Genomic DNA, 23814 nt, shown 5'->3' with positions numbered 1-23814 from the left:
AAGGTGAATTGTGGCAATCCGATACCCACATGAGGAAATCTTCGGTTCAATGTGAAAGCTTTCATAAGAACCAGCACTCTAATCAGTGAAATGTGCTTTGCTAATTTTTATTCAATGTGAAAGTACCTAACTTTATTGCTAAAAAAGTTATCAGTCAAAGATCGCCATTACAGTTTTCGTATTTGAACACAACACTCATGAAAAGTCATGTTAAAGCGCAACTTGCCCCTGAAAAAGAATATTTATCTGTTTTTAGTTTCTCGTGTTCGCCAAAGTACCGACCTAACTTTATTGCTTAAAAAAAAAAAAAAAAAGCTTTTATTTCAAACAAGTCGCCATTACAGTTTTCGTATTTGAACACAACACTCATGAAAAGTCATGTTAAAGCGCAACTTGCCCCTGAAAAAGGATATTTATCTGTTTTTAGTTTCTCGTGTTCCCCAAAGTACCGGTACATGTCGAATTAGTGCTCGCCTTCCGCTCGCATTACCTAGGTAAAACGGCTACGATCTTGGTACTAGCACTTGTTTTGGTGTCCAGATCTCAAATATTTATCTTTCAGCCTGATTCTATGTATGAATCCGAAATTTCAAATCTAGATAAGGGGCACCAAAATTCATAGTTTATTCTCGGTGCTCATATTGTGATTTACTAAATAATTATTAAATCTAATTGTAAGGTATACATTTGATATTTAGAGCAGACTGAGCAAGATAAATATACGTAAAAACTAGTCAATACTTCTCTTAACTGTTTGTTTTCTTAACTGTTAATGAAATAGATGTATTAAGGAATTTTAAATATTCGAGTTTTGTATTCCGGTTTCAAATATAAATATGTGTGTACTTCATCTCGGTCCTGCAACCGGATGGACCTAGATTCGACATTCGAATTGTCATCCGGGTCAAATCAGATTATTTTTTAGTAAGGCAAGCATTTGATCTTTAGTGTAGAATGAAGGAGACAAATAGACTTGTCAATATCCATCTTAATTTTCTGTTTTCTTCTTCACTGTCAGGACTTCGTGAAATTACTTTCGGTGAATTTTTGATATTCAAGTTTATCACAATTTGAGTGGGATGTGGGTTTGGATAAGAATCAAGATCTGAGATCCGGATTTCGGATGCAGATCCGAATTTCGAACCCAGATCCGAGATCCGGATCCAGATCCGAGATTTGAGATCCGGATCCAGATCAGAAATCCGAGATCTGGACCCAGATCCGAGATCCGGATCCAGATCCAGATCCAGATCCGGACCCAATCAGATCCGGAACTTCGGATCCGGCCATCCCTAGTCGATACGTTGTCCTGTATGTATGTGAGTGTGCGTGAATGAATGATAAACTTAGTTTTTAAGTGATAGTATTTAATATTGATTTACTGTGATAATGTTGGTAAGTGTGTAATAGCATCTCATATGTGTTAGTGTATGACGAAGGTTATGAAAGATAACTGATTCAAAAGTACTCAAAATCGGCTTTGTGAGAAAAGCCAGGATAATAGGATGAGCCAGGATAACCACAGTTTTTTCAGGAATCTCAAAACTTCTATTTGTGGAAAATACACATTACTTCGAATTTTTTTTCTTGGCTGATTCAGATGTGCGTTCGATCTTCCTTTTTGAAGTTCAAATACTGGATACAGATTATTCAACATTTCGAAACAATAGACGAACAATTAAATTAAACTTCTCGTCACCTGGGTTGGGTTAGGGCAACTTCTACTTGCGTAGTTACCTGGATCCAGGTCAGAGTCGTATGAGGGAACATGTGCTCTTCCGAATCACTTCAAAATTGACCCTCAAATAATTCCATTTGGATATAAATTACCTTTTAATAACTGTTCGAATACCTTCACCATATTCCCATAGTTATCCAGTAATTCCTTTCCCTCTAAATTCCTCTAACCTTCTTCTTCTCCTTTCTCATTCTTTCTTTTCCTATTTCTAGTAAAACTGAAGAGGGGTCGTGACTGGGAGTTGTCGCTACAGACACAGTCATTAATTTGCTTTAATGTTTCTCTTCGGAAGTCCGATATGAATTAGTTAATTATATAACAAGCATCTGAAGATAGAATTCTAAAAATCATTCATTTTAATTTTACATATTTTAGCGAAATTACTAAATTACAAGATTACAATTCAAAGATTAGCGATTTCATCAATTCATTCTTTGTTCCACTCACGACTTATGTATATTTCTCTGTTCGACCCATTTCGGTTGGATGCTTGATCAACTCAGGAATAAGTGAGAGTCCCTGTGCTAACTTACAGGGACATTGTGAAATTTAATTTAACCACAAAGAAGCCTACGAATACCGCCATCTTAGTAATAATAATAAAAAAAGGCAGTTATTACGTACACAAATAGAAGCTATGCTAGGACAGACCTAACGAACCATAACAGGAATTTTTAAAAGGTGGAGTTTCAAGGGAAAAACTAATATTTAAAACTGTTTTGAAAAATCACACACTAATATGAATTCTGTCCATCACTATTTACGATTCCAAACATGGCGTCACTTGAACTAGAGTCTATATTTCACCGCTTGCTGACTGTTTAAAATGGCAAATTCACTGCTAAATTTTACTGTTCAGGGCTCCCTTCTGCTTCTTCAATTGTTCATCTCTTACATAAAGCTAATTTTACCTGGTTTCTGGTTAGTTTTCCTGCCAAAATCCTAAAATTTGAAAGCGTCGATGTAATGCGTTGAGACTCGGTGCTTGTCCGGTTCTAGAATACGGATTATCGCGCGTTGATACGAGAGCGTCAGAAAACAGTTCAATCAGAACAGAGAGATTTGGTGGCGGAAAATTATAAAGCGAATGAAAAATAGCAAAAACTGGATAAAACCGGATCTTGGTAGGATATGGGCACATCAGAGGGACGAAGGGGGTCCAAATTATTCTGCCGAAAATCAGATTGGTGGATAATTTCAAGAATTTCTGTCCAATTGCGGGCCTATGTTTTCGTATAGCATTAAGATGATAATTTCAATACTCATCCATCTGAAATGTCCATATACGGGACTCATAATAAAATAATGAATAAATAAAGATATTGTTCCCCAAAATATAATTTCTACTAAATTATTCAAAGCTTCCACATTAATTTTGGTTTGCAAAAAGAACTAATGATTATACTACATGAACCAAAAAATATATTTTGAAAAATCGCGTAGTACAGTATGTTCAAAAAATATTGGACTCCTCCAAACAAAAATCTCATTACATGGACTGTAATGGTACATTACATGTTGTACTTTTGTTTTAAGGTTTTCATTAAACTGTTCTTCTAAAATATAGTACAGTCTAAAATATATTAACTTTACTTGTAATTTAACCTAACTTGTTCTTCTAAAATACAGTACAGTCTAAAATATATTAACTTTACTTGTAATTTAACCTAACTTAACTTTGCGCTTGTAAACAATATGGACAAGGATGTATTACCAATTACGAAACGGCTACTATGATTTCAACAAAAGTGCAAGGAGCTGTGTATTATGTATTCTGTGCTTAGCATTATAAAATAAATACACAAACAGACCAATTTTTTCCAACAGAGGTATCTTTCATTACTGTTTTAAACGAATTTCAAACTGGCACCAAGATATTCACGCCTTCTTTATTTACTGTTAGTATCAGTCGTCCAACTACTCTCTTTCAGGATGGCGAATCCACGTGACTAGTGGGCTTAAAAGTCATAGAGGTGATCCGACCAATGTTATGAACAATAAATTTCGCACCGCATTTAAATGCAATGTGGCCCTTGTTGGTGTCAGAAATTCAATTGTAAGAAATCTAGTTCATACTCACTTGTCGAATTATGATGATTTTGATAGTATTTAGCAAGGAAAAAAGAAATAAGTTAACATTCTTCTCTGTCAAGTAGTTTCTGGAGCACTTTAAAATTTGCCTTCCGTGGAGGTTAAATGTTTGCACAATTTTGTTATTCCCTTTTCTCCATAGATCAAGCTTGGATTATTCGGCCAAGTAGCAGAATTCCACACTTTGATCCATTGATTTTATTTCACAGTACTCGGTAGTTAAAAGATGGCTCTTTATATTTATCTTCAGGCTGTCCTAAAATTTCGTAACATCAATAGATTTCCTTGTCGATGTTTTGTACCTTTTACAAGCATAAATTTAAAACCGCTTCTGTTAATAGTGCTTCAAAATAACAATGATTTTTAATCACCTTGTATGCCATTCTGATGATGTACGCATGATTTCCTTTTCATTTTCATATGCTTTAGTGCACATTGTTTCCAAAGACTTCATAGTTTTGTTGTGTTCAATATTTTAACAGAGGTCTGATGAGCTGCGCTTTTTTTATGTTTTAGATTATTTTACGTAGGACAAGCATTTGCTCAAATTTACCACATCTGTGGCACTGATACAAACCGAAGCCCATAGCTGAGAAATCTTCATCCCTTGTACGGTTCTGTCTGGTCCCAGCACACCAACTTCTTAACTTTCACAATTAGCCGCTCGTATTTATCGCAATATTCTTGTTTTTTGTCCAGATCCCAACATTTTGGAAGATCATCTGAGCTTGATGATTGATCATGATTACTGGATCAGCTTAATATCTAGGACGAAGGCTCACTGATAGCACCACTAACATTACACACCACTTCTGTTTGTGAACTATTTACTGCACTTACCTTCTCAGAAATTACCCTCCGTTTCTTTGCTATCTGAGAAAGTGTAAAATTGTTTGTAATTTTTGTGTTCATATTGAAATTCCAGAGCGTATATAATCAGGGCCGTAACTTGTAGGGGGGACCTCGATCAAATTTTCAACATATATGAGGGTCGGGCCTTAAGTGTTTTTTATCGTTTTATTTTGACGAGCCAACGTAGGGAAGGGGGAGGTAGAGATATATGTAAAAAATTAAAATAAAAGTGACTGCCTTCGTAACTTCATCACTCTCAAACCAACCGACCGATCTCAATTAAATTTTCAACATACATGAGTTTAGGGGCAGGGATTACTTTAGGCTATTCAGTTTGACGATGCAACGTAGGGGAGGGGGAGGGGGAGAGAAATTTAAAAATTATCAAAAATGACTGATATTAGTGTTGAATCCAGTTTTCGGGGTCGATCAGAGAAACATTGACACTTCTGATACTGTTTCAATCCAAGTTCAGCCCTGATAGTTGGGGAGGGGGATAAACATTTAAAAATGATCGAAAATGAGTCGGCTCAGTGGAAGTGCGTTTATCTCTGATGTATGGGGTCCTTGGTTCGATCCCAGCTCGCGTCAAGTAAACTTTCTGGTGGATGAACACTGTGTGCGTGGGTTTCCTCGGAGTACTCCCATTTCCTCCCATTTTCTTCATTCCATCATTTTCATTTATTTCTCATCATCACCGTCTCTTTTACCCTACTCGGCATAACCATGGGACGTAAAATTCAAAGATTTCATTTCATTCCACGCTCCCCCCGTCGTGACTTAAGGGAAGATTATCTTTCGTTATGGCAGTTTTTTTTTCCTTTTGTAATACAGCTTTCCTGTTTTAAAAAAAATGACAAAACTTATTTTCATCAATATACATAAAAAATATGTGAGGCGATAAATTGCGAATGCGTATGTAGCGCCTGGCCTTGTAAGTGGTTTGTGAGGTGATTATTTGTATTATGTCAGCTAGGGTAGAACGAAGGTGTGTATTGAAGGGGGTACACAGACGACAAATGTAGTTTTTAAGGGGACAAATTGTGGATGAGTGGTTATTTGGTACAGATGTGTCTAAGGTGGTCCGTGTGCTGACGGCCTACAGTACTCATGGTAAAACAACATCAACGATGAGTAATTGTGGACGGATGAGTAGACACAATGACAGGGATCGCCGAGCACTGAAGAAGATTGTCACCGAAGACCATAGAGCGAATGCGTTAAGTGACTGCAGAACTCAATCAGCATTTGGAAGAGCCTATTGCGACAATCACAGTCCGATGCGGGTTGCATAACATGAACATCCACAGTCAGGTTGCAATTTAGAAACTATTCATGACATATATGCCTCCAGTACAAGACGAATTACAGCTATTTTGCAGAATAATGATGGTCCATGAACTAAATTTAATTTTCTTCAAGCGCTATCTGTTATTTTGATAACCATACGTATGCACTAATATATTTAGAAAAAATATTAATTTCTGGTAGAACAGAACAATCAGCAAGGTTATGTTCAAAAAGAATTTCACGAGAAAACTGAAAACACCGGGGAGAACGACTTACTAAAATACTAGTCAGAAAATCTCTAAGTGTACAAGCTGGGATACTAGAACAGTTAGAAATATGAAGATGTACACACTGAAAGCATTAAAAACAAAACAACAACAAAAAATGCTGCTAAAATTTGGAAATGTGTCGTTGATTCCATAACTGAACTTGAGTTTCCGGCTTACCGTAACGATACACTAATTACTAAACTACTCAGTTCTTCCACAGACCAGTCACGCATATATTGTTGTACTTGTGAAAGGTGTGCAGTAGCGCGCTGGCTAGCATGTTGTACCCTCCGGCAAGGGAAGCAAGAGACCTGGGTTCGATATCCGGACCAATCGTACATTTTCACTCTTAGAATTTCAATGTTGTACCTCTAGTGTAAAAAAATATAAATTTTTAGTAAAATTTCTCACTTTAAAAATTGTTGCTATTGACATCATCATAGCTTGCTTTTAATGATAATTCCGCACACAATACGTCATAAACGATAATATTTCTAAATATAAAATATACATTCACTTATTTAAAAATTATAGCTGACACAAATGCGATATTCTGTTATTTATGAATTACCTTTTAGCAGGTATTCCGCAATAGCATACTACATTGTCAGGTCCTGTGTCATTATAATTTACTGTATTTGCACCATTGTCAACTGAAATTAAAAAAAAAAAAGTAAATAAGTAAATAAATACATAAAATAACACAAATCGCATTCTGTTCAACACATTAATATATATATGATTAATAAACAAACAACGGTCAATCAGTTTGAAATCACCCAATTTCAGATTAAAAGATTACTGACAAAATTTATTTTTTTTTAAATTTTCGTATACAAAGTTGTACTATATTTAAAGAGCTAAAAACAAGCATTCATTCATTTTTTAGGTGTTCAGTTTTCTTTTGAGCAACTGTTTTGTATAAGCGCGTAAGCATATTTTGTAGTTTACAAAGGTTTGTAATAAACGCTGTCGCTCCGTTAGTTTTTAAGATGTTAATTTCAAACAAATACTAAATATTTAAAAGAAAAAATGAAATGAAATGAAATCTTTGACGTTTACGTCCCACGATTATGCCGGTTAGGCTAAAGGAAACGGTGATGATGAGAAATGAGTGAAATGGTGGAATGAAGAAAGTGGGAGGAAACGGGAGAACCCTGAGGAAACCCATATACACGGTGTTTGTCCACCACGAAGTTCACTTAGGGCGAGCTGGGATCGAACCAGGGACCCCAAGCACCAGAGGTGAACGCTCTAGCACTGAGCCACCGCGGTCTAACTATTTAAAAGAGAATGAAATGTACTACATTTTATGTCCAATGCACATTAAAGCCTACTACACTGCAAATACTTTTAAAAAATTGTTGAAAGTTAAAATTTGAAAAACGAACATCGTCATCTTTGAAATTAAAAATTTTAAAGAAAAATACAACATTCACCATTAATTGTTTTTCTAGATATAGACTCCGTATTATATTATTTCCTAAAAGAGTTTGAAAAGTGAGAGCCTCATTCTTTATTCGTTATGGTCTTCGATTGATTCGCGATTTCTCGAAAATCGTCTATTTTCAACTTGAAATATTTTAATAGCGACACACTTGAAAAATCTGAAATTTTCACAAATCAATTGCTATCAGCATAGTATAACTGGTTAAAATTTGAACACTGAGACTTGACTAGTCTTTGAGTTGCATTTTTTATCTTTATGTACTAAATCACAAGATGTGGTGCGCTGTGCATATATGATAGAAACTGTGTTGTAAATCGAAATAATACATTAATAATCTATCCTAGCATATACACACAGTGACACTTCCCTTAACGAACATCTCTCAATACCGGAAACCTCCATAATATAGACACACTTTTTATCCCGGTGAAAATGTGTATTTTTATGGAAGAAAACCCTCCCTTTTACTCACACGAGCAGTCTGTTTTACTTCCAACGTTTCAGTAATCTCTTCATAACGGACAGACATTCTTGTCAACTCATATGTATTTAGCACAGAAAATTTTATATTGAATTTAAAAATAAAAACTTCAATTAATGCTTCTACTGGTCTAACAGTTACAAGAATATTTCGATCAAAAACTATCCTTCACTAGATTACACGGGAGACAGCTATTGCAAACTTTTTCTGAAGAAATTCATAAACTGTCATGTTTGGTTAGTCTTGCCCACAATTTTAGTATCTATTATATAAAGATAAAAAGGATCTTGTTTGTGATCACATCACAGGAAAACAGCTGAACGGTTTGAAATGAATTTCTGAATATAGATATTACCTCCTTTGGACTGCTTTTCTTTATTTTATCATATTACTTTGAGTAAAATGTGTATCCTAAAGGAGGGAACGGACGGAAGTCAACATTTATAAGAAAAACTGACTTTCTCATGATCCTGTCAAGTTATGAAAGTGAAACTTGGTATAAATTCCTCATTAAAAATAAGCGGACCCGTGTTCCAACGTTTTAGAAGAGTTCTCGTTTTAAGAGGGGTAGGGTGCATTTTCTATGATTTATTTCCTCGCATTGGAAACTATTTTACTTATTGTTTGTGATCGCATTACGTGGCAACCGTTATTTTGAAACAGTACGTAAGTACCTACCTCAAGCTGGAAATCTGTCCTGTTACTTGATTAAAAAGCATATTCTAAGGGGGACAAGAGTTCAAATTCCTTCGAAGTAGAATATCTAATGGGTTTTTACCATTATTTAAATATTTTCCATAAACTATTCTCCCGGTGCCAAGAACGGACATTTCGGCTAGTTAATTAATAATGTTGCATGTTCTCACTGGGTTACTTTTACTTACAAGGATTGAATAAAAACTAATGTTATGATTTGTGCCTGGCTTTAGGCACAGAATACCTGTTCCATTCCTTCAATGTAATCGCCTCCCATCTCTATCATCTTCTGCCACAAGTGTGGGAAGCGTCGTACCCCGCCAATGCGTCAATTTTTAGTCGATGTCTCGCAGGGATTGCCATATGGCATAGATGATGGCTTCTCTTGTGTCGCAGTGCTTCCTGCGAAGTAGTTCTTTCATTTTAGTGAGGAAGGCGTCATGAAATACCTGAAAACATTGCTGTACACTGTACCCACGCGTCACTTCAATCTTGATCCATGCGCATTGTTAGTCTTTTCGAAACATACTGTTATGGCGATTCCACTTTCCTCCGGGACTGCTGCTTTTGACTGAATAAATACACAGTCGTTAGCACTCGCCACACTTCATCGCCTCACATTCCTTTATCAGCTACGGAACTTTTGTAGTGCTTAGAAGCAAACATCTAATGTGAGAAGTGTTGCCACTACTTTTTATCCAACCTACGTATAATTCATTTAGTAAGTTAATAAAGGGACCTCTATAGAGGTGCGACTTGCATTTGAGAAGACAATTATCACACGCATTATATTTTGCGTATATACTTCCCAGCAACACTTTCGTTTCTTTACAGGTGGAGATTTTCCCCTCATTCACATAATGATTTGAACAGTGAATACAGTATTTCGATATTAATCTATATTTACACTTAAACCAATGAATTAAGTGTATCCTGCATAGAAGTATCACAGAACATGTGAGTAGACTAAATTTTTATAACAGGCATCTTTAGGGACATATAATCATGTCCCACCGGTGTTCGTAATTGAAAGGTTTGACTGTATTATTTATACAGTTCACACTTGAGGCAAAGACTCACACCACTGTTAATCCTTCTCCTTTTATATTCTTAAAATACCACTGTTGAAAACATAACTGATTTCTGTTCATAGTTGTTCGAAAATATTACAGTTGTTAACTCTAATGGTGGCAGCTTTTTTAAGATCTTACTAACTGGTACTCAAACTTTGTCATCTCTACAGATTTGAAAAGAAATTCTGGGGCCAGTGGATCAAAAAAATCAATAAAAAGATCGCTGTTTTCCTCATTTGTTTCTTCAATTTTCTTGATTTACCAGCTCTTGTCGTAAATGCACGCTATGGTATCCTGTATTTTCAATAACAGCACGCTTTCTTTTGGAATTGCTGTAGTGCTGTAATCAGTAAACTATTTTGAATATGAGCATACATAACATTTGATTTTTGTTTGTGTTAGAGGTACAAAACTACGAAATGACCTTGTCTGCGGAATTTGCCTGCAAGAATTACATCTCTTCTGTAGCGTAATGCTGTTTCCTTGCACTTCTTCTGATGATACATAAATAAAATGGATGGAAAGTTGTGGTCAGCGGAAGATGTATTAGCTTTAACACAGAGGTAGCCGGCTAACGATTGTTTGGCTGCGCACCAATTTTAAAGTGCTTTTGTTTGTATTCTTTTGTATTTTGCTTAAATTAAATACGAACTCATATTAATAAAGTGGGTCTCGACTACTAATTGCATAACTTCAAAAACTATAGAAAGGAAAAACAGTATTTACTATTTATCAACTATTTCCTTCAAAACATGATTAACAATCGACCTGTCCAAGTAAAATATTATTACAGTAAAACAAAATGCACAACTGAATTGAACTATGTTTTAATACCTAACATATATAACTTAACTGTAGAATGAACCATCAGTTTAATTTTGCTTTAGTTTCTAATAAATAGAATTGCGTCACATTAAAAAGAAGAAAAAAGAATACACCTCAAAAACTAGTCAAGTCTCAGTGTTCTAATTTTAATCACTTATTATTACGCAAATAGCAACTGTTTTTGAAAAATTTCAGATTTTTCAAGTATATTTCTTTTGAAATATTTAGGTTAAACGTAGTCGATTTTCGAAAAATTGAAATTCGAAAACCTATGACGAAGAAAGGACGAGACTCTCAAGTGTCAAACTGTATTTTTAGGAAGTAGCATACTATGAAGTCTATATCTAGAAAAAGAATTAACGGTGAGTCTTATTTTTTCTTTAATTTTTTGATTTCAAAAATAACAATTTGCATTTTTTAAACTTTAACTGTCAATATTTTTTAAACTTATTTGTAATGTAGTAGTAGGCTTAAATGTGTACTGGACACATAATATAGTATATTTAATTTTCTTTAAAATGTTTTTTGTTTGAAATCAGTATCTTCAATAATAACGGAGCTACATGTGTTTACCGCAAACCTTTGTAAAATACGCTCACGCGCCTATACAAAATGACCATTCGAAAGAAAACTGAACATCTAAAAAATGAATGAACGCTTGTTTTCAGCTCTTTAAATATGTACAACTTACTGGACACAAAATAATAAATTTTGTCACCAACCATCATTAGTTGATTTGATATGGATATACCCACAAATCAATGATGTCTTCTTCATTCTTTTGCAGGGCTTTCAGTAAAGGAATTTATTATACTTGTTTTTAATTTTATTCAATTCCATTTGCAACTCTTTTTCCTTCTGACTTATAGACATTTTTTTTCTTTTAAACTGGTGTATGTCATCACTTGTCATGCATATCACCAAACTGGCAATCCGTAAAAATAAATATATAAATTTTTTTTAAAAAGCTACATCTAATAGCTGTATAATCAAGAAATACTAGCAGAATGGAATTAGTTCCGAATTCCATAATTAAAGAATATAATACTCTACTATTTACTTCACAGCTAAAATCAATTACTTTCTTTCACAACCTGAAAGTATTTTCAGTACTTTAGTCCATTTTATCATATACATCATTTGTTCATTACATTTATATTTACATGCATAGAAGAAGTATATATATATATATATATATATAGTTCTTAATATACTAGATTCTGAATTGACAAAGTACTGTATTTGATTGATGCTGTTCTAGCTTAGAAACATACACTTATTATTATTATTATTATTATTATTATATTCAATACACATTCTCGGTCAAGCTAATTATGAAATAGGATATCCTAAAGGTCACCCTTGGGGCAGCAGCGTCACCTCAGATTTTGCTAGAAGGGTCAACATTCTCCATTTATATAAGCATTTCACGGTTTTTTTAGTATATTAGTACACAAGTGATGAAAACACATATTTTTCAAACTCAGGGGGATGCAATTGTTCTCCTGCTCTTCCCAAATGCTTGCCTTAGGGCCTTTTTTATTTTATTTTCTCTATTTTAAATGATCTCTTGCAAAATGTGATATATCTTTATATGTTTATGATAAGAAATTGTTCAGACCAGACAACAATGAGTATGATGACTACCTGCTACACATCTGGATACAATAAATATGTAGTGGAGAAGTAATTTTCCTAAAAATCAAGGATTATGATACAAACAGAACTCAATATCATGTTAGTATTGATAGACAGTTAAAGTTCTGTTATCATTATAAGAATAGTAGGTTTTATTTTTAAACAGTAGCCTGTTTTTCAAAGAGATAAAACGTATGTATATTAATACGACGTACCTGTAAAGCCAAAATTAGGATCAGGATCAGTAATATCGAACAGGGTTCCTAAAATTTTGATAAGCAGAACAGAAACTTGCAAATAGACTGTTATAGTTTGAAATAAAAATGAAATGACATCTTTAAGTTTTACGTCCCACGGTTATGGCGGTTAGGCTAAAGGAGACGGTGATGATGAGAAATGAATTAAATGGTGGAATGAAGAAAGTGGGAGGAAACGGGAGAACCCCGAGAAAACCCACGAGCACGGTGTTTGTCCACCATAAAGTCCACACGGCGCGAGCTGGAATCGAACCAGGGACCCCAAGCACCGGAGGTGAACGCTCTACCACTGAGCCCCCGCGCACCCTGAAATCAAGATGAATTATTACGCTATGAGTACTGGATTTTAAAGAGCCTTACTACCAGAAGACAAGTTTTTGACGAAGTTTGCAATTAAAAGATACTGAATAAAATACCAGTATTGCCATATATTTTGTTCCTACTTCCAGAGGTCTCTAGAATACAGATGAAGCTGAGGAGTTGATACACGTAACTCACGAACATATGGCTCAGGACGATACACAGCACCAGTTGAGTGGCAGCAGGTATATTGAAGATGGAATAGGGAGTCAAAGAGAACTGCATTGCTGCAATTGTGCTATACAAGTATAACAAGACAGCAGTCAAGATTTTGGGAGCTTTAAAATAGCTATAAATCAAAGGAGTGTTATGCCTTTAACCGGTACAATGAAACGTCTTCTGTTATTGATAGACAAGAACAAGTCAGCCACGTAAAACAAGGACACAAGCAGGTATTAACGCCGTTAATATATATATATATATATATATATATATATATATATATATATATATATATATATATATATATATATATATATATAACCTGTGAAGGAAAAAAATGACCACCAAAATAAGAGCGCATGCATATAGCTCTCATGAGCCCACTGACGATGCATTTCTGCGACGCAAGGATTAAAACGCGTGCCGTCAATTATCAAAGTGATGTGTTGGAGTGTTGTGAGGTCTTTAAGCATCACACTGTTTGCTGAGCAACACTGGACATTCCAAGATTCCATAGCTGCGCACAGGGCAAAAACAACACAACTTAGATGGTGTTTAATGTGTCTGACTTTATCATCAATGATGATGGGCCTTCAGGCAGTTTGAATTACCGATCATGAAACATTTTTGGGGAAAAATGCCTACTCTAAACTTCATCGCAATCTTGAAGCTCTAGAAACAGATTTGATGCAGACAGAAGCATTCATACTACTGGAGGTGGGGCATGTGGCAATAGATGAGTGGTCGGACTATTCGCGGAGATGAGTGAAGTCCGAGAAAAGGCATACTGAATAACTATCTGTTGGTGCGAATGCTATATGGTACCAGAAAATACATTATGATCCGTCATCAATTGCTATATGGTTGACTTTTTCTGAGGGATAGAGTATATGGCAGCACCAGATATATAATAGTGACTATTTCCTAACACTGGCTTGAAAGTGTCAAATACAGTATAAGAGATTATACGATTGTAGTTCCTCTATACTGGAAATGTCAATTTTTAAAAAGGCTGACGTGGGAGACCTGGGTTTGATTCCTGTCGGAAGCTTAAGTGGTTCGGATCCTACGTTGAGCTGTAGGTCTACATCTCAGATATCCACGCTGTTGAAAGGGAAGCTAAATTCAAAAATCAAATCAAATTAAATTAAAATGATGATAGATTCTTTCAATAGATAAATTTTAGACCAACCTATTAAATAGGTAAAGTTTAATGAGATCTAATTGATTACTTTAAGTGATAACGTTAACAACATTCAGCTAAAACGTAGTTGCTGTTCATATCATATTCTTTATTTGTTTTAATTAGATTGAAAGCTTGAACATTTTAACAGTATGGCAAGGGAATTATTCTGCTAAATTGATTTTTATTTACATTACATTTTTCATCAGCTTTCTTTCTTGTCTTTTTTTAAATTTTTTTATACCTTAAGTTACCACAATATTGTACTCTGACACTACACAAAGTGCAGTAGTTTTCTTATTACAAGCTGCTTGCAGCACCGAAAAAAAAAATATTATCATTATTTTATTAAAACAAGTCTATGTCCTATGGAGCTCCAAGGTTTAATGCCGCGTTTACAAAATCTCTCTGCTGACTTCTGTTCTTAGCCAACTGAATCCAGTTTTCTATTTCTATTTCTACGAGATCCATCTTAATATTGTCCTCTATCTGCACCTAGATATTCATGGTCCTTTCCCGATTAGGTTTTAAAAAAAATGCATTTCCTCGTTATAAAGTTTCCACAAATCCCCAGTTCTGTTCCTCTTGGGTCCGAATATTTGTCTATCTTTTTATATATTTTAAGCTTCAAATTCTTCGACAGAATTCGCGAAGACAAAAAAAGTTTGGACTGAATAATATCTTACAACATAAATTCCCTGCTTTTAATTGATATTTGATTTCTTCGTGGATATAGTTTTGGTCTGTAAATGTTGATTGTTATTGTTATTATTACTATAATTATGATTTTCAGAAGGGCTACAATTTAAATGGATCTGTGAGTTTTGTTTGCAAGAGCAACAAGATACGGGACTATACTTGTTTCTCCTCAGCACATTATGCTCCGAGGTAAGTTACAGCTGTCTATAATTAGTATCTAGACGTCAACATTAATCATATTTATATATTATAGACTAAATGAAATAATTAACTTTAATGAAAATAGTTAATACGATAAGAACTTATTCTAATACTTACAGCTATTATGGACGGATTCCACTAAAGGCCCTCTGGATGTAGCACTATCATCATGGTCAGCCCACATAAAGAAATTGCAGCCCTGACCTTGTGGTTTTGCACATTTGTAAAACTGTCTCCCTTTTATAACAAACCATGAAATATATTAATACATTATATAAGATCTGTGGTGGGCACTTCTAAGTACCCCGATATTTACATTACATTGAACTCTTCTACATTTGACTACATTAGATTTTTTAACGGAACTTTGCTGATTATGGTTTTCGGAACTTGCTGAATACGATGCGGCAAGAAGTCTTACTTTCTCTAGGTGACCTGCGTCTTTCACTTTGTAAAACAATAGTCTTCCAATCAAGGAAAGATCATATATTCTTAGTATTTCTACATCTTCACAAGGTTATAACTAACATAATACATTAATTTTAAATTTATTAGGAGGTTCTGGGGCAATTAATATTAAAAACAAGAATCCTAATACATTTACTTTTACGAAGAGTTTTCCTTTTGCTTCATGTACATGCAACTCTATCCATCACGACTCTGGAACTCACTAAAAAAATAATAAACACTTCTGACCAGAGTATATACACTTGTTTATTAAAAACCAAATTACAGTGTAACGGTTTCGACAACTTAACGTTGTCTTCATCAGACACTAACTGAAAGAGATATCTTAGAGCGTACTTAGAATTTGAGTACTTTCACTTTTAGTATAAATATCTACGCTCTAAGATATCTCTTTCAGTTAGTGTCTGATGAAGACAACGTTAACTTGTCGAAACCGTTACACTGTAATTTAGTTTTTAATAAACAAGTGTATATACTCTGGTCAGAAGTGTTTATTATTTCTTCATGTGCATATTTAATATTACACTTCATAAAACTTAACATGTACTAATGCATTTCATTCCAAATAAAATCTGATGTAAGTAGAATATGGGTTCAAATTTCGTTAAAAGCATTTAAATCTTGGTTGATTGCTAAGAAAAATTATTCAATAATATTTAGTTTTTAAGTCCCACGATTATATCTTATAATAGAAACGATTTAAAAAAATAAAGACAAGTAAATTAGTAAATTATAGAAAAACAGATGATGAAGGAAGAAACACGTAAACTTCAAGAACATCTATGATTTTTGTACTTGTTCATCAAGAAGCCTAAATATGGTGCTGATTGGGATATAAATTTTACAATATGGACATACATGTGAAATTAAATCTTGAAGTTTTACGTCTCACAATTATGCTGGCTAGGCTAAAGGAGACGGTGATGAGAAATGAATGAAATGGTGAAATGGAGGAGACGGAAGAACTTTGAGAAAATCCATGCACATGGTGTTTGTCCACCACTACGCTCACTTGGCTCGAAGGAACCCATGCGGCAGAGGTGAACGCTCTACACTGAGCAATGTAGGGTATTTGCTTTTTACTTCTATTTTTAGTTCTGATATTTCGTACTGTATAAAGGATGCTGATATACACTAATCACTATTCCAAGTAAGCTGACCCCTGATAATTCATAAATATAGTATTAATGTTTGAGTTTTCAATATTCTTTCCAATAAATGTATACTCTGTTCCTTTAAGTATAAAACTTTACAATTAATGAAATTTGGTGTATAGTATTTCTTTTTCCGAAGTATAGATTTCTGAATGGTACCACATTTGCCCATACCCTCTTTAGGGATAGTCATTTCTAAATACCTTAGAAATGAGCTGCAAAAAAAAAAAAAAAAAAAAAAAAAAAAAAAAAAAAAAAAAAAAGTAAAACACGTTACAACACCTAACCTAATATCAAATAGGGCCTAGCTTACCTAACACCTTACAGTCTTGTAAATGAGCTCCATACCCTGTTGTTCATTTCGGCGAAAATATTAATAGCTCTTTCTTTGAATTCAGGTATCCTACAAAGCTTCCACACCAAGTTCGTTATTGTGTCCGTAATTCAGAGAGTGTCCGTAATTCAGGAAGTGTTCATAATTTGTCATGCTGTTCGTTAAGTAAGTTTTCACTCTTTTCAGGGCACTCAATGAATGTTTTAAAAAAACTGAAGTTGATGGAAAGCTCAATACCATATTTAGCAGCTTTGTTGTCTCCCTGATATACGCTTTGAAGTTCATTGCTGAGAATATATTTTAAGTATTCGGGAAGAGAAATGTGTTGGTTACTATCGGAACGTAAGTTGATAAGTTCATTCTTAAGCTGATCTGAGCAAAAAGTGTTGGAAAGGTGGATATCAAGTCATTCAGTTTGCCGTATGGAAGAATTTGTTGATGTATACTAAATTTTCTATTATTTATTAGTTCTACAATGACCAGATTTTGTACTTTTCAAATCTTTCATCTGCACAATTATTGAGCAAAGAATCTAATATAAATAAAATTGAGTTTGTTTGTGTGTTTCTCTGACTTTGTGTATGTGTGCGGCCTGGGGATCAGACGAGTGGACCGAGTTACCAAAATTTGGTCACGGGTACCTTGGTCTAGGCCCCAGATCAAGACGAAGCGTTTTTTTTTAAATTCGAACCAGGTGGTCTCAGGGGGAGGGGGAAGCGTTTACCGGGACATGTAAAAGTACTTGTCACTCTCGCGAAAAACATAAAAGAGACAGAATTGCCAATACGTCTCAACTTTTCGTTAGGGGGGAGGGTCCTTTTTTATTCTGATGTTGGAGATATATAGGGACAATATCTATATACAGGGTGGGCCATTTTAATCAATCCACGGAAATATCTGAAAAATGATAAAACATGAAAGAAATGTTTGAAGTACACGTTATATATTGCTAAGGGGGAAACCCAATTCCGCCAAAAGTACCCCTCTCCGCCCCCCGTAAATGGGGGGAACGGGGGCTAACTTTGAAATGTCAAATGGGAACATGGGTCGAGTAATACCTCGTTCGAAAGGTCTTAAGAAACTAAGTAACGCTGTGCCAAAAGCTGTTCCATATGGAGCACCAGTTTCAAAATGGCCGCTATGATGTGGTTCGAAAACTCCAGTACCCGTAGTATGAAAAGCATGAAAGGTAAATGAATGGAACAAAACTGAAATACGTAAATATCATAAGGCATATCGAATGGTGTGGTCCGTGTGATCCCAGTGGCCTCCCTGAAGGGGTCTTGGGGGCTAATTTCAAAATTTCAAATAGTAACATGAGTCGAGTGGTACCTCGTTCGATAAATCTTGCAAAATCAAACATCTTGCAGGAGAAAACGATTGAGGTGAAATGGCACTGTTCTCAAAAGGCCGCCGAAACATAGTATTCGTGTCAGAGAAAAGGTGTAGTACCCGTAGTATGAAAGCGATTGGAGATAAATCAACAGAAGAAAAACTGGAGTAGGTAACTGACGTGAGGCACTTCGAGAGGTATCGGGATGACTACAAGGGTCAACTGAAGGGTATCCGGGGCCAACTTGAAAATTTCAAATAGCAACTTGAAGCGAGTAACATCACGTTAGATAGACAAAGGAATATTAAACAGCTTCTGTATGAATATTTTCGACATTAGACACCGTTTTTAAAATGATCCAAGACATGGTGACTGTGTCTAAGAAAACGTCTAGTGCCCATAATATGAATACGGTTAGAGATAAATGAAGATCACCAAACTTAAATAGGAAAACCACGGACGGCATTCCATGGCTCGAGAATAATACAACAGAAATAAAAATGTTAGAGTGAAATTGCCATAATGTATAGAGAGAAATCCAAGTCGTGCAAAATAATCTCTCCCTGTGCTCTGTATGTGAGTGGGGTGGAAAGTAACTGTGAAAGTTTACATGAGAACTCTACTTTAATTCGCAAATTAAGGCTACGCTATAAATAGGTATGGTGTGGTTGAAAAATTTGTTTGTAAGGATGACGATGTAGTGACTAAAAAAGGTGAAATTTTATATGAATGGTAACGCATATCTGTGTGCTTGAGTATGATTTGATGCGAAAACAGAAGGAACGTTATACGAAAGAAGTTGTCGAATAATGCAGTTGCTGGAACTTACAAACATGTGAATTTGCCAATCTCCTTCGCCAATAATGAAATGCGTGCTTGTTATTCGTAAAGTATTTCGAGGATATACGTACGCACCGTTTCATCCCTGAAGCTTACAATATGATATGAGTGCTAATAGTTAATCAAAATGTAACTGTGGCCATTCGCATTAACTCAGTGCATCAATTCTGTATCCCTGAAGTCTGCCTTCCAAACAGCATTGGGTAGGTCAATCGTACGCCCGAATCGTTGTCCGGTCGGACATTCTGAGTGCGAGTATCTGTTTTTTCAGTTCCACTAGACGAATGTCAGGATGGAACCGTCTGTAAAAGTCCACGGGCGCTGACTTTCCTCATCCGTGCTTCTCTCATCCGGCCTGGGCTTTAGATGACTAAACGTGATAAACTAAATTCAAGTCTCTTGCTACAGCACATTGCGCATGAGCTCTAAAGCTCCAAGCAAAACTCTCAAACCCATCTGAAAAATATAGTTTTCAGAAATCAAAATAAATAAAACATTGTTGTTTGACTTATGAAATAACGAAGTACCAGTACTTTGTACACAAAAACGTTCGTAGTAATTGCGGTTATTAGCGTTGTTCCTGAATCCTCGTGTAGAAGGCCGTCATAGATCAGACGCACCCCCGTTGCCTCATTCGTATTGGTTCAACAGACACTTGTGCTCAATACACACACATCGGTACAATACATGCTGCCTCCAAGTTTCGAACAAAGACTCTACAGACGAAGCCTGTTAAATGAGTTAAATGAGAGACAGTGTTAGTAGTAGATCTGCCAAAACCAAAGGTGTAGAGTGACTACTTATGTAACTGTCGGACAAACACTTTTTCGTACGTATTCTTATTATCTCTACGAATTAGTATTAGTAGTTGTTGTTGTACTTCTTACTTTCTTTATGACTGTCTGAAATATTGTCGTTCATAAGAATATGACTGATTATACTCCAAACGAAATTGTTGACATCCTACTTAATTTGGGTGAATGTCGCAAAAATTATCGTCAAGCTGCTGCTTAATATCAAACCCGCTATCCAGATCGACGGCCACCAAACCATATAGTGATCCGACATATTGAAGTAAGAGCCCGTGAGGGTCGCCTGATGCGTGTAAGGTCAGCTCGCAACTACGATAATGATGGACGAATGATAACTATTTTAGCAGCAATTCACATCAATCCCCATATTAGTAGTAGGCAGATGGAGAGGGAAATAGGGATACCTAGAAGAACTGCCCTTAGGCTCCTGAAAAAGGTAAAATATCGTGCCTATCACATAACTCTAACTCAAGCCCTTACTGCAAACGACAAGTTACACCGTATGGAGTTTTGTCAGTGGGCACGGGAAACGTGTAGAAATGTTCTTTCTTTCTTTCTTTCTTAGGCATAACTGTCACTACTGATCAGATGTCAATCCTCGTTGGCATAGGGCAGTAGATGCTCAACACCGTTGGACTATTAATGTCTGGTGTGGCATTGTCAATGGATACAAAATTGGTCCACACTTTTTCGATCGAAACGTAACTGGTGACACGATTTTTCTGGACTTCCTCAGACACGATTTGCCATTTTTGCTTGAGGATGTTGACTTACAGACACGACAAAGAATGTGGCTGCAGTTAGATGGAGTGTCACCCCATTGTGTGCGGAGAGTGGAGCAGTATTTGAACACGCATTTCAATGGGAAATGGGTCGGGAGGAACGGACCAGTACTATGGCCTGCACGATCCCCAGATTTAACCTCACCAGACTTTTATCTGTGGGGATATATGAAGAACGTTGTGTATGAACGCCAACCAACAACCAGAGAAGATATGATAGAGCGAATTCGATTTGCTTGTGCACGAATCCCACGGAACTTTTTATTGAATACTGTAACACATTTTCGCAGAAGGATTACTTATGTATTCAAGCACATGGAGATGTCGTTGAACACAATTTAGTTCGTGCGTGAATGATGTGTGGACTGACGAAGAAAACTACGCTGGACGTGAGATTCGACGGGACTCACGAAGAAACAGCACCCCGGACGTGAGATTCGAGGGGACTCACGAAGAAAAAGCACCCCGGACGTGAGAGGCGTGGGAACTCATGAGGTGGGTCCTGAACTGACCACCCTTGCTACGTGACTCAAGCGCGAAGTTGAGCAATCGGCGGGTAGTGGTCCCCTCGCATTGGCGAACAGAGCTATATCCAACCAGATACCGGCGAATATCTGCTACACCGATAGGGTTATCCACTACAGGTGTAACCAAGAGGTGCTCCCAGCTTGGACCCAAAGTTAGTGTCACGACTTCGGGACTCTTGGTGAAATCAGGGGCAGATGATCACCCAGAGTCCAAATTAAATTTTCCGGTTTTTCCGTCAGGGTGGTCAGTGCTCTTACCTCCTCGTCGTCGGGACTGTCCACAATCCAAGGCAATAATTCCTTGTGGATCCCAGGGACCACCGTGTGATCAGTTAGGCTGATCCCACTGTGATCTCGAGTGACGCTAAAGGCATAAGCTCCTTGGAGGGCTAAAAGAGCAATATATACCCCATATATCTTTTCCTTGTATCCTATCCCTTTGTCCTTACTTGAACCTTTCTGTAACCCTTTAACATCATATTCTCTCCATAATGAAATTGCCGAAGAACAGTAAAGTAGAGTGCGTGACCAGACTTCCCGTGTTTTGTGCTGGTTAAAATGTAGAATGCACAGTTGGTGATTCACACATACTTTGGTTTTAAGTGTGTTAGCGGAATCGATGATTACTTACCGGACTCACGAGGTTGTTGGCCTATATAACCGTATTCATACTATGAACATTAGGTGCTTTCTTAGACATAGTCACCATTTTGGCGGTCATTTTGAAAACGGTGTTCCATGGCGAAAACATTCCTACGAAAGCTGTTTAATATTCAGTTTTTAACGAACGTGGTATTACTCGCCCAAATTTGATATTTAAAATTTTCATTTTCGCCCCAGATACCCTTCAGGCGGCTCCGGGAGTTACCCCGACAACACCTCTCGATGTGCCTTACGTCAGTTACCTACTCCAGTTTTTCTTCTGTTGATTTATCTCTAATCGCTTTCATACTACGGGTACTACACCTTTTCTCTGGCACGGATACTATGTTTCGGCGGTCTTTTAAGAACAGTGCCATTTCACCTCAATCGTTTTCTCCTGCAAGATATTTGATTTTGCAAGATTTATCGAACGAGGTACCACTCGACTCATGTTACTATTTGAAATTTTGAAGTTAGCCCCCAAGACCCATTCAGGGAGGCCACTGGGATCACACGGACCACACCATTCGATATGCCTTATGATATTTACGTATTTCAATTTTGTTCCACTCATTTACCTTTCATGCTGGTACAGCGTTATTTAGTTTCCCAAGACCTTTCGAACGAGGTATTACTCGACCCATGTTCCCATTTGACATTTCAAAGTTAGCCCCCGTTCCCCCCATTTATGGGGGGCGGAGAGGGGTACTTTTGGCGGAATCGGGTTTCCCCCTTAGCAATATATAACGTGTACTTCAAACATTTCTTTCATGTTTTATCATTTTTCAGATATTTCCATGGATTGATTAAAATGGCCCACCCTGTATATATAATAATGTTCTTGTTGTTGTTGACTTTTAGTTTAGCGTCCCGTTCAGCAGCGAGGCTATATGAGACGTGGACCTACTGATTAACGTGGAATCCGAACCACATGAGCTCCCGCCGGGAATCGAACCCGGGTCTTCAAAATGTTCTTCAAGGGTACGTTATAGCAATTTAACATTTTATAGAGGGAGTTCGAAAGATGGTTTAAAATAAAAGCAAATAAGAAGAAAATGCAGTCTGTTTCTTTCACTTACAAATCCAGCTTAAAATAAACAAGATAAGCAACCTTCTAAACGTAGACAAAACAGCAAATGTCTTTTCGCAGGTACTACTACAGAGCGCGAGTCTTTGGACTTTAACTTCTCACGTAACTTTTCTCCTACGCTTCTATAGGTTGATGCAAGTTAAATGGAGTAGAGAAATAATGTTCAAGGTTTCGCGAGACACTTTGCTTTCTGTTTTTCATATGGAAGCATTTAAAAAAAGCTCAGATAAATTATAGGAAATTTTAGAATCTTTAAATTACAAAATTTTGTTAGTAATTTAGGCTTAATGGCTTAATACATATAAAATTCTAAAGGGTAGACGCTGTCTACTCTGTCTTCCCTCAAGCCTCGCCACTGACTAGCATACAAATAAGTTTGTTGTTACTCTAAAAATATATTTTATTTTAATTCTGGAGACAAATTCAAAAGAAAATTAAAAGTATCTGATGGTTTACGTCTTCAGAAACTTACGAATCATCAAAATTTACGAGAAAAACCACTGCCAGGTGCCAAATAACCTCCAAGGAAGGACTTAACGAATACAATTATCTGGTTTAAATATAGAC

The 23814-nt window shown here is 36.1% G+C and overlaps 1 protein-coding gene across 1 annotated transcript in view; it reads right to left on the bottom strand.

The window, feature by feature from the left end:
* Nucleotides 1-23814, bottom strand: part of Top3alpha (topoisomerase 3-alpha) — a 137838-nt gene that overhangs the window by 25114 nt on the left and 88910 nt on the right. Inside the window, exons 16-17 of the mRNA XM_081731377.1 lie at nt 15383-15502; nt 6812-6893 (exon numbers count right to left, since the gene is read on the bottom strand). Coding sequence (XP_081587503.1) covers nt 6812-6893; nt 15383-15502 — 202 coding nt within the window. The remainder of the gene's footprint in view (nt 1-6811; nt 6894-15382; nt 15503-23814) is intronic.

This window comes from Thermobia domestica, chromosome 11 (genome assembly GCF_964235325.1).
Source record: "Thermobia domestica chromosome 11, izTheDome1.hap1.1, whole genome shotgun sequence".
NCBI classification, from domain to species: Eukaryota; Metazoa; Arthropoda; class Insecta; order Zygentoma; family Lepismatidae; genus Thermobia; species Thermobia domestica.
Note: the sequence above shows the minus strand (reverse complement) of the source record. Positions and strands in the feature narration are given on the sequence as shown.